This window comes from Oryctolagus cuniculus, chromosome 3, assembly GCF_964237555.1.
Source record: "Oryctolagus cuniculus chromosome 3, mOryCun1.1, whole genome shotgun sequence".
Taxonomy (NCBI): domain Eukaryota; kingdom Metazoa; phylum Chordata; class Mammalia; order Lagomorpha; family Leporidae; genus Oryctolagus; species Oryctolagus cuniculus.
The window spans coordinates 161,011,522-161,024,753 of record NC_091434.1 but is presented as its reverse complement, the minus strand read 5'-3'; the positions used below and the strand labels follow the sequence as shown (position 1 = coordinate 161,024,753).

The 13,232-nt window shown below is 38.9% G+C and overlaps 1 protein-coding gene and 1 pseudogene across 1 annotated transcript in view; one reads left to right on the top strand and one right to left on the bottom strand.

Annotated features, from left to right (window-relative positions):
- POT1 (protection of telomeres 1) overlaps positions 1–3,410 on the top strand; it is a 161,173-nt gene extending 157,763 nt beyond the window's left edge. Inside the window, exon 20 of the mRNA XM_070071278.1 lies at positions 3,310–3,410. Within this exon, the coding sequence (XP_069927379.1) occupies positions 3,310–3,329 (20 nt within the window). The 3' untranslated portion in view covers positions 3,330–3,410. The remainder of the gene's footprint in view (positions 1–3,309) is intronic.
- A 1,587-nt stretch (positions 3,411–4,997) lies between these two features.
- LOC127491549 (eukaryotic translation initiation factor 3 subunit J-like) overlaps positions 4,998–13,232 on the bottom strand; it is a 29,455-nt pseudogene continuing 21,220 nt past the window's right edge.

Genomic DNA, 13,232 nt, shown 5'->3' with positions numbered 1-13,232 from the left:
CAGAAATATGAGTTAATTTATTAACATTCTTTTTTGCTATAAAATATTTAATGTATCAGAAATTTCTTATAATATTTATCATTTTTTATTTTATTTTAATGAATACAATTTCATACATTGAATATATACAAATTTGAGAACACAGCGATTCTTCCCCCACTTTTATACAAAATAAAAAATTGTAACTAGAGGGCCTAAGAAGAATATTTGTTGAAAATAAATGCCTTGATTTCATGTTCACATTCATTTTTAAGTAAATTTCTAAATCAGAAAATATACTAATCACTACTTCTCTCCTTTGGAATAAAAATTTTCTCCAATACTATCAATTATCAATTACAAAAAGGGCGTATTGCAGAATAAAACTATAAATTGGTGATTTGCACATGGAGATGGGTAGTTTGGGTGGGAAAGGAAGGAGGCTTTGAGAAAAAGATAAGAAAGACTCACACAATGCCAAATAGGAGTTGGATATATCTTCCTGCCTCCCCACAAATAAATCCAAATTCTCTATAATTGACCCACAATTACCTTTCAGGAAACAAATGAGAAGGTGAACATTTGACAGTTTACTGTCCTTCTTTAAATCTTCACACCCTACCCTGTTATTTCCTTACTTCCTAGACATATAGACTATACATAAGTGTGTGTGTGTGTGTGTGTGTGTGTGTGTGTGTGTGTGTGTGAAGTAGCTTGGGTAATAGAAACTCGAAGAAGAACATTAGTAACATGGATTGAACAAAGCTCATTTACTTCTGCCTGGGGAGATTTCCTAACAGATGTGGTTATCTGTGGATGGGTAGTATTTTATAAGGAGGAATAGAAATTTCAAGAGGAATAAAAGAGAATTCTGATTCAATAGTTCATGGTGGGGCCTGAGATTTGGCAGTAGAAGATGGCGCAAGTGCTTGGGCCCCTGTACCCACAGAGGATATCTAGAAGGGCAAGGCTCCTGGCTTCAGCCTGGCCCAGTCCCAGCAGTTGCAGCCATTTGCTGCGTGAACCAGCAGATGGAGGCTCGCTTACTTGCTCTTTCTACTCCCTTTCTGCCACCCTCACTCCCTCCCTCTCTCTCTGGAACTCTCCCTTTCAAGGATATAAATCATAAAAAATGTAGAAGCATCCAGTATCTGCATCATACAGAAACAGATTCCAAACTGGTAGAATATGGAAGTATCACAGGGAATCATTATGCCCCCTCCCACATATTTTCCAAGCAGGAATCAGGGTGGTTCTTACACAATGTAAGCCAGAATATCTTTCCTGCACTCAAACTGTTCTTTTGTCACATTCATTAAAATCTATGCTCTTTACAAGATCATACGTGATTGGACCATGGTAAGTAAGCTTCTCCAAATTATTTCTTTCTAAACATATGGATCCCCTTACTTGTAGAACACACCTACCAAACACCTTTCTCACAATTTTTAAATTTACTTTTGTTACTTCAGCCTAGAATACTCTTAAACATCCCCAAGATAGCATTTCCTCACTTCATTTGTCTCTATTCTCATAACAAGTTTTTTTTTTTTTTTTTAAGATTGATTTTTATTTGACAGAGTTACAGAGAGGTAGAGACACATAGAGAGGTCTTCCATCTACTGGTTCACTCACCAAATGGCCTCAACGGCCAGAGCTGAACTGATCTGGAGCCAGGAGTTTCTCCTGGGTCTCCCACATAGGTGCAGGGGCCCAGAGACTTGGGCCATTTTCTGCTGCTTTCCCAGGTGCATTAGCAGGGAGCTGGATTGGAAATGGAGCAGCCAGGACTTGAACTGGCACCCATATGGGATGTAGGTGCAGCAGGCCAGGGCTTTAACCTGCAGCGCCACAGTACTGGCCCCCAAAGTTCTATTTTTATAAAGATATTTGTTTACTTTTTTTTTTTTTTTTTTGACAGGCAGAGTGGACAGTGAGAGAGAGAGAGAGACAGAGAGAAAGGTCTTCCTTTTGTTGTTGGTTCACCCTCCAATGGCCGCCACGGCCAGCGCGCTGCGCTAATCTGAAGGCAGGAACCAGGTGCTTCTCCTGGTCTCCCATGGGGTGCAGGGCCCAAGCACTTGGGCCATCCTCCACTGCACTCCTGGGCCACAGCAGAGAGCTGGCCTGGAAGAGGGGCAACCGGAACAGAATCCGGCGCCCCCACCAGGACTAGAACCCGGTGTGCTGGCGCCACTAGGCGGAGGATTAGCCTGTTGAGCCGTGGCGCCGGCTGATATTTGTTTATTTGTAATGCATAATGACAGAGACAGAGAGAAAGAGAGAAAGAGAAGGAGGGAGGAGGGGGAGAGGGGAAGCTATCTTCCATCCATTGGTTCACTCCCCAAATGACCATAAAAGCCAGGGTTAGTCCAGGCCGAATCCAGGAGTCAGGATCTCCCACATGGATGGCAGGGGTCCCAGTATTTGGGCCACCATCTGCTGCTTTCCCAGGTATGTTAGCAGGGAGCTAGATAGGAAGCAGATTAGGTGGGACTCAAACCAGCACTCTGATGTGCGATGCCAGCATTGCCAGCAACAGTTTAACTTGCTGCACCACAATGCTAGCCCTCGTAGCAAGCTCTTTGGAGACACTTTCTGTAATGACCCCGTGCTGAGCCTATCCCTGTCACTCTGCCCCTTTACTGTTTTATTTTGTTCATAGAACTTTCCACTACACGACATTACCTCTGTATTTGTTTTCCCATTTGACCAGAATTCCAGCTCCCTGAAAATGGGGCATTTATATTTTGCTCACTGTTACACTATGAGAGTCTAAGGAAATGCCCAGCACATAGAATATACTCACCAAGTAAATATTTGTATAACGAATGAAGAAAAAAGGATCCTTATCTAAAAGCTAGCCAGGGAATAGGTGTTTGGTACAGGTTAAGATGCAGTTTGAGATGCCCACATCCCACATCAGGATGCCTGGGTTCAAATCTCAGACCCACTTTTGATTCTAGCTTCCTGCTAACATGCCTACCCTGGGAGGCAGCAGTGATGGGGCAAGTGCTTGGGTCCCTGCCAACCACATGGGGGACCTGCACTGAGCTCCAACCTCCTGGCTTCAGCTGGCCTAGCCCCAGCTTTTTCAGGCATTTGGGGAGTGCTCCAGTAGAGGGGTGCTCTCCCTCTCTTCCCTCTCCCCTTCTGTCTCTCTGCTTTTTAACTAAAATTTAAAAGATAAAAACCCAACTAGAAAAGCAATTGTTCTAGTTCTGCTACTACTGTAGTATATTATAGTCTATTATAATATACTTTTATATATAATGCTTTCACATTATATTAATACTTTCATATTATAGTCTACTATAATATACTTTTCAGGTAACAATTCTGAAATCTGAAGGGAAACAATGAAGGCCCTGGAGAAAAATCAGAACTCGACCTTGAAATAAGGTAACAAACAACACTGACCTGCTTTTCTATCCTCATTTGTACATGCAGGGCAGCAAGAACTCAAACACCCAGAGCTGCAATGATTTGGGGTTGAGTTAAGAAGGGACTTAATTTAGGCAGCAGATGTGGCTGAGAATGTCCCCAGGTAGGATGGAGCCCTACCATGCAGATACAAACTTCCTCCAAATCCTTGGTGACTAAATATAAGAGAATGCAAGAAAGCCAATGGAAAGTACTATCTTGGGAGTTTGGAAAGCTCAATAGATTTTAGCCAATTCCCACGACAGGGAAGACACATTTGGAGTATGTGTCATGACAAATTAAGAGCCTGATAAGCTTGGGGAAATTCAGCCATTGTATTTTTAATACAGATTCTCTGGGTTTTCCATAGAAGCACCATGCTCTCAGATCCAGGTCTATCTCACAGGATTTTCCATGTTGGACTTTCCCTAATATAAACAACCCAAATTTGACAATATATAGAAGCAACCATCCAGTAATATAACTTCCTGCCAGGGAGAATAACAAAAGCAATAACATTAAGAGAATAACAGAATTCATCATCTCCCCTAAGTGTCACCCACAATGTCCAGACATACATTTAACAAAAATATGCAAAATGAAACTATGCTAGAGTCAGGAGGAAAATCAGTTCAGCAGAAACAAAGCAACAGGCCCAGAGATGAATTAGCATATCTAAATAGCAAACATCACCTTTAAAACCACATTAAAAATGTGTTCAGGAACTGAAAGGAAAAGATGTTCACACCAAATAAGGATGAGAATCTCAGCATTGAAATGGAAGCTATAAAACACAACATAATGCAAATTCTAGACCTGAAAGTTAGAATATCTAAAATATAAGTTTCAGGTGGCAGTATATTTCTTCTCACAATAGTGATTCTATTAAATTAGTTGCTTTGTAAAACATTGCATATGTCATAGTTGTTAACAATTTACCAAACTTTGGCTTGCAGGTAGAGTTTGCTGAGCATGTTTAATAAAGAAAATGAAATGCCAAAACTCTTTTTAAAGTTGTTCCACTGCTGCCTTCTTCATCTTTAATTTTTGGAGGATTTAGGTAATTTAAATATCAAACTAGAGCTTTTCAGTGGGAGCATCTTCATTCTGAGATAAAGTCTTTTCAGAATGTATTTTTAATATCCTCACGTTCAATTATAAGAGAAAGCAATTTTATTACTAGGTGCATACCTCATGACCTCGCTGCAAACTGGTTTTCTTGACAAGTTACAATGTAGTTCCAGGAGGCAGGGTTAAGGCTATGTTACTGAATGGTGCTAGTAAATATTGCAAAATGTTTTTCCTCCTGTTGCAACCCTGGTTTCCAATTCAGTGACTGCTGCTATGGAATCAGATAGCAACAGGGACAATATTAGACTGTGGGTTTATTTATTTATTTATTTTTTAAACCATGACTTAGTAGCAACCGAGTTCCTGATTTTAACCCCTTAGCAGTAAGATCCAAATTCCCTCCTTTGTACATTAGCACGTAAGTGTCAAAGAGTTAAATAACCAGTGCAAGAGATATTGCACTTCTGATTGTAGCATTCTGCAGAACAGAGAGGAATTTACACTATGTGTTGAAGAGATTGTGGTCAGCAGAAAAGAAGACAGCAGCAGCTGATGAAATGTTGCCTGAAGTCTTCCTGCTCATGTACATATCCTCCATCATCACCACAATAATCTACAGATTGTCTTTCATGTCAGCCTTTAATCCTCCTCCAGGAGCCACACTTTCTTTTTGGCTTTGTTTTGCTTGCTTCCATTTTCACTATAAAGTGCAGTAAATAAATCGGTAATCTCACTCATTTCCAATGAAACACAGGCATCCTGAACTAAGAATGTCTGCAAAATACTGGCAGAATATAGTTACTTTGCATATTGTATAATTTTACCTTTCAGTAATTTCCCAAATTCTGAAATCACCTCTTGAAGACAGGTTCATAGCATCTATTCCAGAAACTATATTATTAATACCAAAAATTTCTTTTTGCTAATTCAAGGTCTGACTCTCCCTGTGCTTTCCTGAGCCACAGATTATCTGCTAACTGTCCTACAGTGCTAGCTCTTTGTCTTCTTCAGGTTCTTTTAGCCTCTTTAGTTTCATTTTGCCTTTGCTTCTGTTGTCATTCTTTCTCTTTTATCTTTTCCATTTTTCCCCCCTCTGGAAGTTTCATTTCTGGTTTTTCTTCTTTTTTTTCATCATCATCATCATCATCATCATCATCCCAGTTATTCTTGATGTCTCTGCCCTGTACTCACATTCCCAGTGATCCCTGTTGGGGGTGTTTCTACTGTCCACCAAACACACAGGATTGGCAGAAGAGTGAGCCTTGAAGACAGATCAATAGAAATGATCCAGTTTGAAGAAGAGAAAAAGTTGAAGACAAAGAACAAATGTTGAGGTAAATATAGGAGAATCTCATGCTGTCTCACTCCTCATACACACACTTAGAATGTCAGCTGACAAGAAGAGAACATGGAAGACATATACAGAAAATATAATGGCTCAAATTTCTTAAATTTGGTTTAAAAATCTCAGAACAGAGAATCCCTAATTCCTAGAAGGAGTACTATGCAGAAAACCAAAACTGTACAGATCATAATAAAACTGCTAATAACCTCCTTCCCCTTTCCATAAAAAGTCTTGAAGGCAGCCAAGGGTGAAGGGGGCAGTGGGATGGAAAATTACACACAGGGAAGCAATGATTCAAAGATTATGGACTCCATGCCAGAAAGAGTGGAAGCAAAGCAAGGAAACAAAATCTTTACAGTGCTGAGAATCAGTTCTTTCAAACCAAAGAATTCTATCTCCAGAAGGAGTGTCTTTCAAACTGAAAGACACAAACTTCTCAAGTAAAGAAGAGATAACTTGCCACATAGACTTGTACTATAGCAAATATGGAAATATTTTTTTTTTACACTGAAAATCCTAAAGACTGGGAAACTCAGCTCTTCAGGAAAGATTCATAGGCAGAAAATATGTGGCTACATGTCATCTTTTCTTGAATTCTTGGAAAAGGCAACAACTGTCTTTTAATGCAGACACTATGCATTTGGATGTATAGTGTATTATATACATGATAATAGCACAAAAATAGAATCATACTTTTGGACTATAGTATTTTAGATCAAACAGTAAAAACATGAACTGTAAGTAAACAGTGATAAAGATACATAGGGTCTAATTCTCACAGAGATCTACTTCCTTGTGCTTATTTTACTATAAACTACTTCAGACATCACTATAGTTAAATAACTTTCCAAACCATCTCACTTTCAAACTGTGAAGATGTTTTCCAGTCATTTTGAGTTATCCACTTATTCACCCATTCAAGAAATATTCACTGAATGCAGACTACTTGCCTGATGCTGGTAAACTTTGGGTTTTCAATTGAAAAAAAACAGACATTAAAAATAAAGATGCATATTCTCATTACACCTAAATTTTAAAAAATGACTTAAAAATGCAATTCTAATAGAAAACCCTAAAGGGATTACATATATTTTACTTAGGTAAAACATAAAAATGCTTAACAAAATGACTAAAAATCAGACCTAATGAATCAGAATATTGAGAGAGGGACTCCAAAATTGGTGTTTTATCACAGTTCCTTCAATTTTATAAAGATTTGTGTTCAAAACCACCTACGTAGATGGACTTTGCCAACCCTCCTGTGGTTATGAAAGTACAAAGCCTCTCGCAAAGCTACTCTCCCCTTCACACAGACACATCACTCACCTCTAAGAGCAGCAGGAACCTCAGGCTTGTTAGCGGGAAGAAGCGGGATGTGGCCTAATGGTCTACAAGAACTATGTTATCAAAATGACAGCAGCCACGAAAGCCTTTGAGAGTTTAACAGTGTGCTATTTTCTTTTATTCCTACATACCTCTTGCTAACTTTTATCTTCCCTCATTTGTCTGCCTTTTATAGCCATTTGATGGAGAGAGAATTATCATAATATGACACTTCCATTTTTATGGGAAAAGGAGACTTGCTGGGGAATATCAATGTTCTCTGTCAACTCACATTTATGGCCTGAGCGAATTTGGCACTGAAGTTTTAAAGAGACAAGTCTGTGGCATATACTGTATTCATATAAAGTCAGTGCTTTGTAGAAGATGGAGAATCTGTCAGAGATGCAAGAGACCAATGGGACCTGCAGTCCGTCATTAGGCAAGTCATGAGAGATTTGATAAATCTGTTTCTCGTGCCTCCAGAAATCAACTTCCATTATGTTGAGGCAAAAAATAGAAGAAAGCTCTTCAGAAAATATGCTGATTTGAAGTCAGAAAAGTAATTTATGATGCTGAAGGCAGAGATTATCCATGCAGAGATTGGCACATGTAAAGAAGTACAGCATTTATCAATTGTAAATGCAATATAAAAAAATTTTAAGGGGTCAGCATCATGGTGTAGCAGGTTAAGCCACCGCCTGTGATGCCAGCATCCCATTTGGGTACCAGTTTGAGTCCCAGCTGCTTTACTTCTAATCCAGTTCCCTGTTAATGCACCTGGGAAGGCAGCAGAGGATGGCTCAAGTGCTTGTGCCCCTGCACCCACATGTGAGACCTGGAAGAAGCTCCAGGCTCCTGACTTCTGATCTGATCAGCTCAGCTCTGGTCATTTTGGCCATTTGGGGAGTGAACTAGAGGATGGAAGACCTCTAGACTCTCCTTCATACAAAAAAAAGTTGGTGATAACTTGAACTACAGATGCATGGGGAGCTTGATATTGGCTAGAAATCCTCAGAAGAGGCATCAGCTTCTAGACAGAGAAATTTCTCTGATTCTACAGAGCGTCACCTTTGCTCTGTGAGACTGTAGATGCTCATGTCCAAAGAACGTGGTTTCCAGCATTTGGGAAAATATACTGGTTATCCATCCACAAGGAACTTAAGTCTTTCTTTCTGAGTAGTATACAATGAAAAGGATAGGAGGAGAAAAATCTGCTCATGGTCAGTAAAACAAACTTTCAAACATATTTGCTTATGATTTTTATAGGATTTGACTTCCTCCTTAAATTTCCTTGAAATTATTTTTAAAATAATCACTTGAGGAGGGCATATGGGACAATGGTTAAGAAGCTGCTATTGTCACCTGCATCCCATCTGGGAGTACTTGGGTATAAGTTGCAACTCCATTTCTGATTCCAGGTACCTGCTAATGCATACCCTGGGAGGCAACAGATGAGGGTTCAAGTAATCAGGTTCCAGCCACCCACGTGGAAGTCCTAGCTTTGACCTGGCCCAGCCTTGGCTATTACGAGCATTTAGAAACTGAACCAGCAGGTAGAAGATCTCTCTGTAATTGTATGTTCCTCTCTATCTTTCCAATAAATAAAATTCTTTAATTTAGGAGAGTAACTCAAATAATATATGATTTGGATAAATAAGTATCTAAAAGGAATTTTGTATACTCTTTAATAGGCTTTCAATAGGTATTGAAAACTCATTCTGTTCAGATCCCTTGTCTAAGCAGGCCCCAGGAGATTTTAGTACAATTTGAGACACAACATTACAATCCAGACAAAAACACTAGTTCAGTTATTAAGGCAAATAAAACCCCTCATTTATAACCTGATTCTTGCATTAGTATTTAAAAATTCTTGGCACTGGCTTTGTGGCACAGCAAGGTAAGCCACTGCCTACAATGCAGTCATTCCATATGAGCTCTGGCCTCTCTGTTCTGATCCAGCTCCCTGCTAACTTGCCTGGAAAACAGCCAAAGATGGCTCAAGTCCCTGGATCCCTGCCACCCGTATAGGAGACCTGGATAGAATTCTAGGCTCCTGACTTCAGCCTGGCCCAGCCCAGTCATTGCTAGCATTGGGGGATTGAACCAGCAGAAAGTAGTTCTTTCTCTTTCTGTCTCACTAACTCTTCTTTTGCAGTAAATAAATCCTTATTTTTTTTTTAGAAAAATAATTTTTGGGAACATATTCTTGGTTTGTAAATAGGCAAAAATAATTAAGGAGAGATTTCCCCTGTACATTTGTTAGTATTTAAAGACTTAAAATTCACTATAATTTATAATAAATATTTATTATAACTTATACAAGTTTCATATATTTTTTTTTGAGAGAGAGAGAGAGAACGCGAGAGGTCTTCCATCCGATGGTTTACTCCCCAGATGGCCGCAATGGCTGGAGCTGCGCTGATCTGAAGCCAGGAGCTTCTTCCAGGTCTCCCACACAGGTGCAGGGACCCAAGGACTTGGGCCATCTTCCACTGCTTTCCTGGGCCATAGCAGAGAGCTTGATCAGAAGTGGAGCAGCCAGGTCTCGATCTGGTGCCCATATGGGATGCCAGTGCTTCAGGCCAGGGCATTAACCTGCTGCACCACAGCGCCAGCCCCCATGTATTTTATAAATACAGATTTAGGAACACAGTGATACTTCTCACCCTACCCTCCCTCCCGCCCATATGCCATCCCTGGATCTCCTATTCCCACTCTTAATTTTTACAAAGATCTTTTTTCAGTTTACTTAATACTCATAAGGTTACACTTATGAGTATTTACACTAAGTAAAGAGTTCAACAGATAATATGAAGAAAATAAACACTGTTCCTCAACAGAAGAGACAAGGGCTGTAAACAATCATCAGATCTCAAAATGTCCATTTCATGAATATGTACAAAATAGTTATAGTTAGAAATAGCATGCATATTTCTCATTTATGCAACCAGATGATATCATTCCAAAGTAATTTAAAAAATCTTTATTAGCTCCCTTTCCTTATGCTTAAACACAGCAGCAATGAAATCAAAGGAAGTGGGTTCTAATCTTTGCTCTTCAAATTCTACTAGCTAAGTGTTCTCCAGAATGTTGTTTAGTACTTCATCTATAAAAATGAGATAGATGGGCCAACATTGTGGTGGAGTGGGTGAAGCTTCTGCCTGTGACATTCCATATAGGAGTGCCAGGTCAAGCCCCGACTGCTCTGCTTCTGATCCGGCTCCCTGTTAATGTAACATTGAAGATGGTCCGAGTGCCTGGGGCCCCAGCCACTCATGTTGGGGACCTGGATGGAGTTCCAGGCTCCAGACTTTGGCCTAGAACAGTCTTGGCCATCATGACCATTTGGGGAGGGAACTATTGGATGGAAGTTTCACTCCTAGCTTTTCCTCTCCTCTTGCCCTCACCCCCAACTCCGTAACTGTCTTTCAAGTACAAAAACAAACAAGAAATCATTTTTAATGAGGGGGAAATGTTCCACGTTTGGATCTGTTGATAGGAAAATTAAGTGGAATGACCATATAAAAGTACCCACCCCAAGGGAAGTCCTAAACATTTCAGTTCCTCTTTCTTTACCTCACTCTCTCCCTTACTCCTCCTTTAAATCTCCCCCTCCGATTACAGCTTCATTTTCTTATCCAATTTACAACTAAATTTCTGTAATTTGCATTCTGCATTTCTTACACCTATTCCATTCTCTAGAATCACTGAAATCCTATCATTTTATAAGCAAAATTTCTGCTTGGATCTGACCTAGTCCAATTACCTTCTTTCTGGTTCTCTCTTGACTTTATTACCCTTCTCATCTCAGTAACTAGGGTTTTTCCTTTTCAGACTTTTTCTTTTTTTGGTCTTATAGATGATACCCTGGTAATTGTTAACTACACTTCAGTTCCATGTAAAGTTCATTACCCAAAAAAAGTACCAAGGGAACAGCAAAAGATGTGGGAGACAAGACAGAGTTGTTAATAAATTAGTTAGTCTGAAATGTACAGTATAGTGGCTAATCAGATGGGGAGTCACATCTTGGTTGAAAATAGCTCTGCTGCTTTCTGACAGTATCACCTGGGTCAAGCTATTTAATTCTTTTAGGTTTCCTCGAAAACCCAAGGTTTAAAGCAGATCAGGAATGTAATATGATATCCAGGTCATAACGATTGCTAACATTAGCAGAACATTCAACAAATATTAATTCAAAATTATTTGGTATTCTTCAGAGTAACAAGAATTAAATAAAGTACAGGTGTGGGTGAAATTCATGAACATTATGTGTTTCCTTTCATTGCATACTTTCTCATAAGAAAATCCTTCCTCTTATTCAGAACCTTGGAAAAATCTTAACATAATTGAAAAGAATGTTTGTGTTTGAGCTTCAGAAATTTTAATACATTTTCAAATATTTATCAACAGAGAAAATTAATTCTCAGAATGATCACTTAGATATATTCATTTTGATTAGGAAAGTATGTTCAAGAATTGTATTTATATTTACAGAGATCAGTAATTTGACATATTGCGAGTGGAAGTTACAGGTAAGGTTTTGAAAGCAAGAGTGTTTTCAGCATGTTGCATATTTATGATCCATATTGAACCTGTTATTAATAAGTGAAAATGGTTATACTACGAAGTATTAATGAAAATTCTTGATTTCAATATTTCTGTGGGTAAGGTAGATCTTTCTGTGGTTTGTGTCATTTTCATTGAAAGGCTAACACTTTAGATTTTAGTATTTGGCATTCATATCTGTTGAAATCCATTTTAAGTTATAAAAATGTCATTTGCATGTTAACTGCCACAATTTTCTCTGAAACAATCAGGTTAGAAGTGAACATAAGTCACAACTGAACAGATTTCTATTAGTTCCAAAGGCTCACATGAAATAATTGTTTTACTGAAGAAAATTTATAGCCAATGTGCAATTTACACATTTTGTTTATACATACCATCTATAATGGAAGTTAAGTTTAATTATATGTTCATACATAAAACTTAGATTTATAAGCCAAGGACTATTAATATAGACAAGAATCTAGCCAGACTAAAGTGCATGTGATCACATTAAACGATTTCAATTCATGCTGGCAATCCCATACATTGGCAATACCTTCTGCAAGGCAGGTGAGGGAGCTGTTTCCCACCATATTCTGGGCTCATCTTCAGGAAGAAAATCAGGTTTGAGAAATAAGCCCAGTGAGAAAAAACACCCTGCAAGCTCAAGCAGCACCCAGGCAAATGCGTGTTTGGAAACAGCAAGGAAACATAATGATATATATCACAGCGGGGCAAAGGAGGCCCTTTCTCAATGCTGTGAAGGTTTTCAGAGGTTCTTAAGTAGTTCGGAGGAACACTAAGGCCACAGTGTCCACTCAGCCACTCAGGTGCACTCCCACCGACAACTTCAAGGTTAGTTTGCTTAGGACCAAAATACAGTAATCTAGTGAGTGTCTTCTGATTAGAATCCCCTGGATAATTAAAGTCACTAAGCTAGGCCAGCCTTTACTTCTGGCTATGTTCAAGGAGGTAGAGATGCCACAACTTTGAATATATAAGTGGTTTTGACATTGCATTCTGGATTCCTTTCTTCACATACCTTGTAAGAGCTATGAAATAAACCATGAAAGTTCACAGTCTTTGGAAATTTGAAGTTTAGAATCCCCTCAACCATCTTTAAGGAAGGGTTTTGGCTTCGTATTTTGTGAAAGCAACAGTTAGAATGTTCTTGCATCCTTTTGATTCTGCTTTAATTTGTACCAATTGCCTGAAACCTCATTTCTTTACCGAAATCGTTACAGAGAGCACAGACATGTATACAGTCATGCATCACTTAACAAGGCGAATATGTTGTGAGAAATGTGCTGTTAGACAGTTTTTACTGTGTGATCGAAGAGTGCATGCACATATTAACATGTCTACTACTGTGTTGCTACATGATATGGTCTTATGAGACAACCATCATTCAAGTTTAGGATCAACAAAAATCACGATGGTCCCAAATCTGTATGAAATAAACGATATTCATATACTTTAATATTTTAAAAATAAAAAAGCAGCTTATAGTGTGGACAACATCGTGCAGATTAAACTGGTGCCA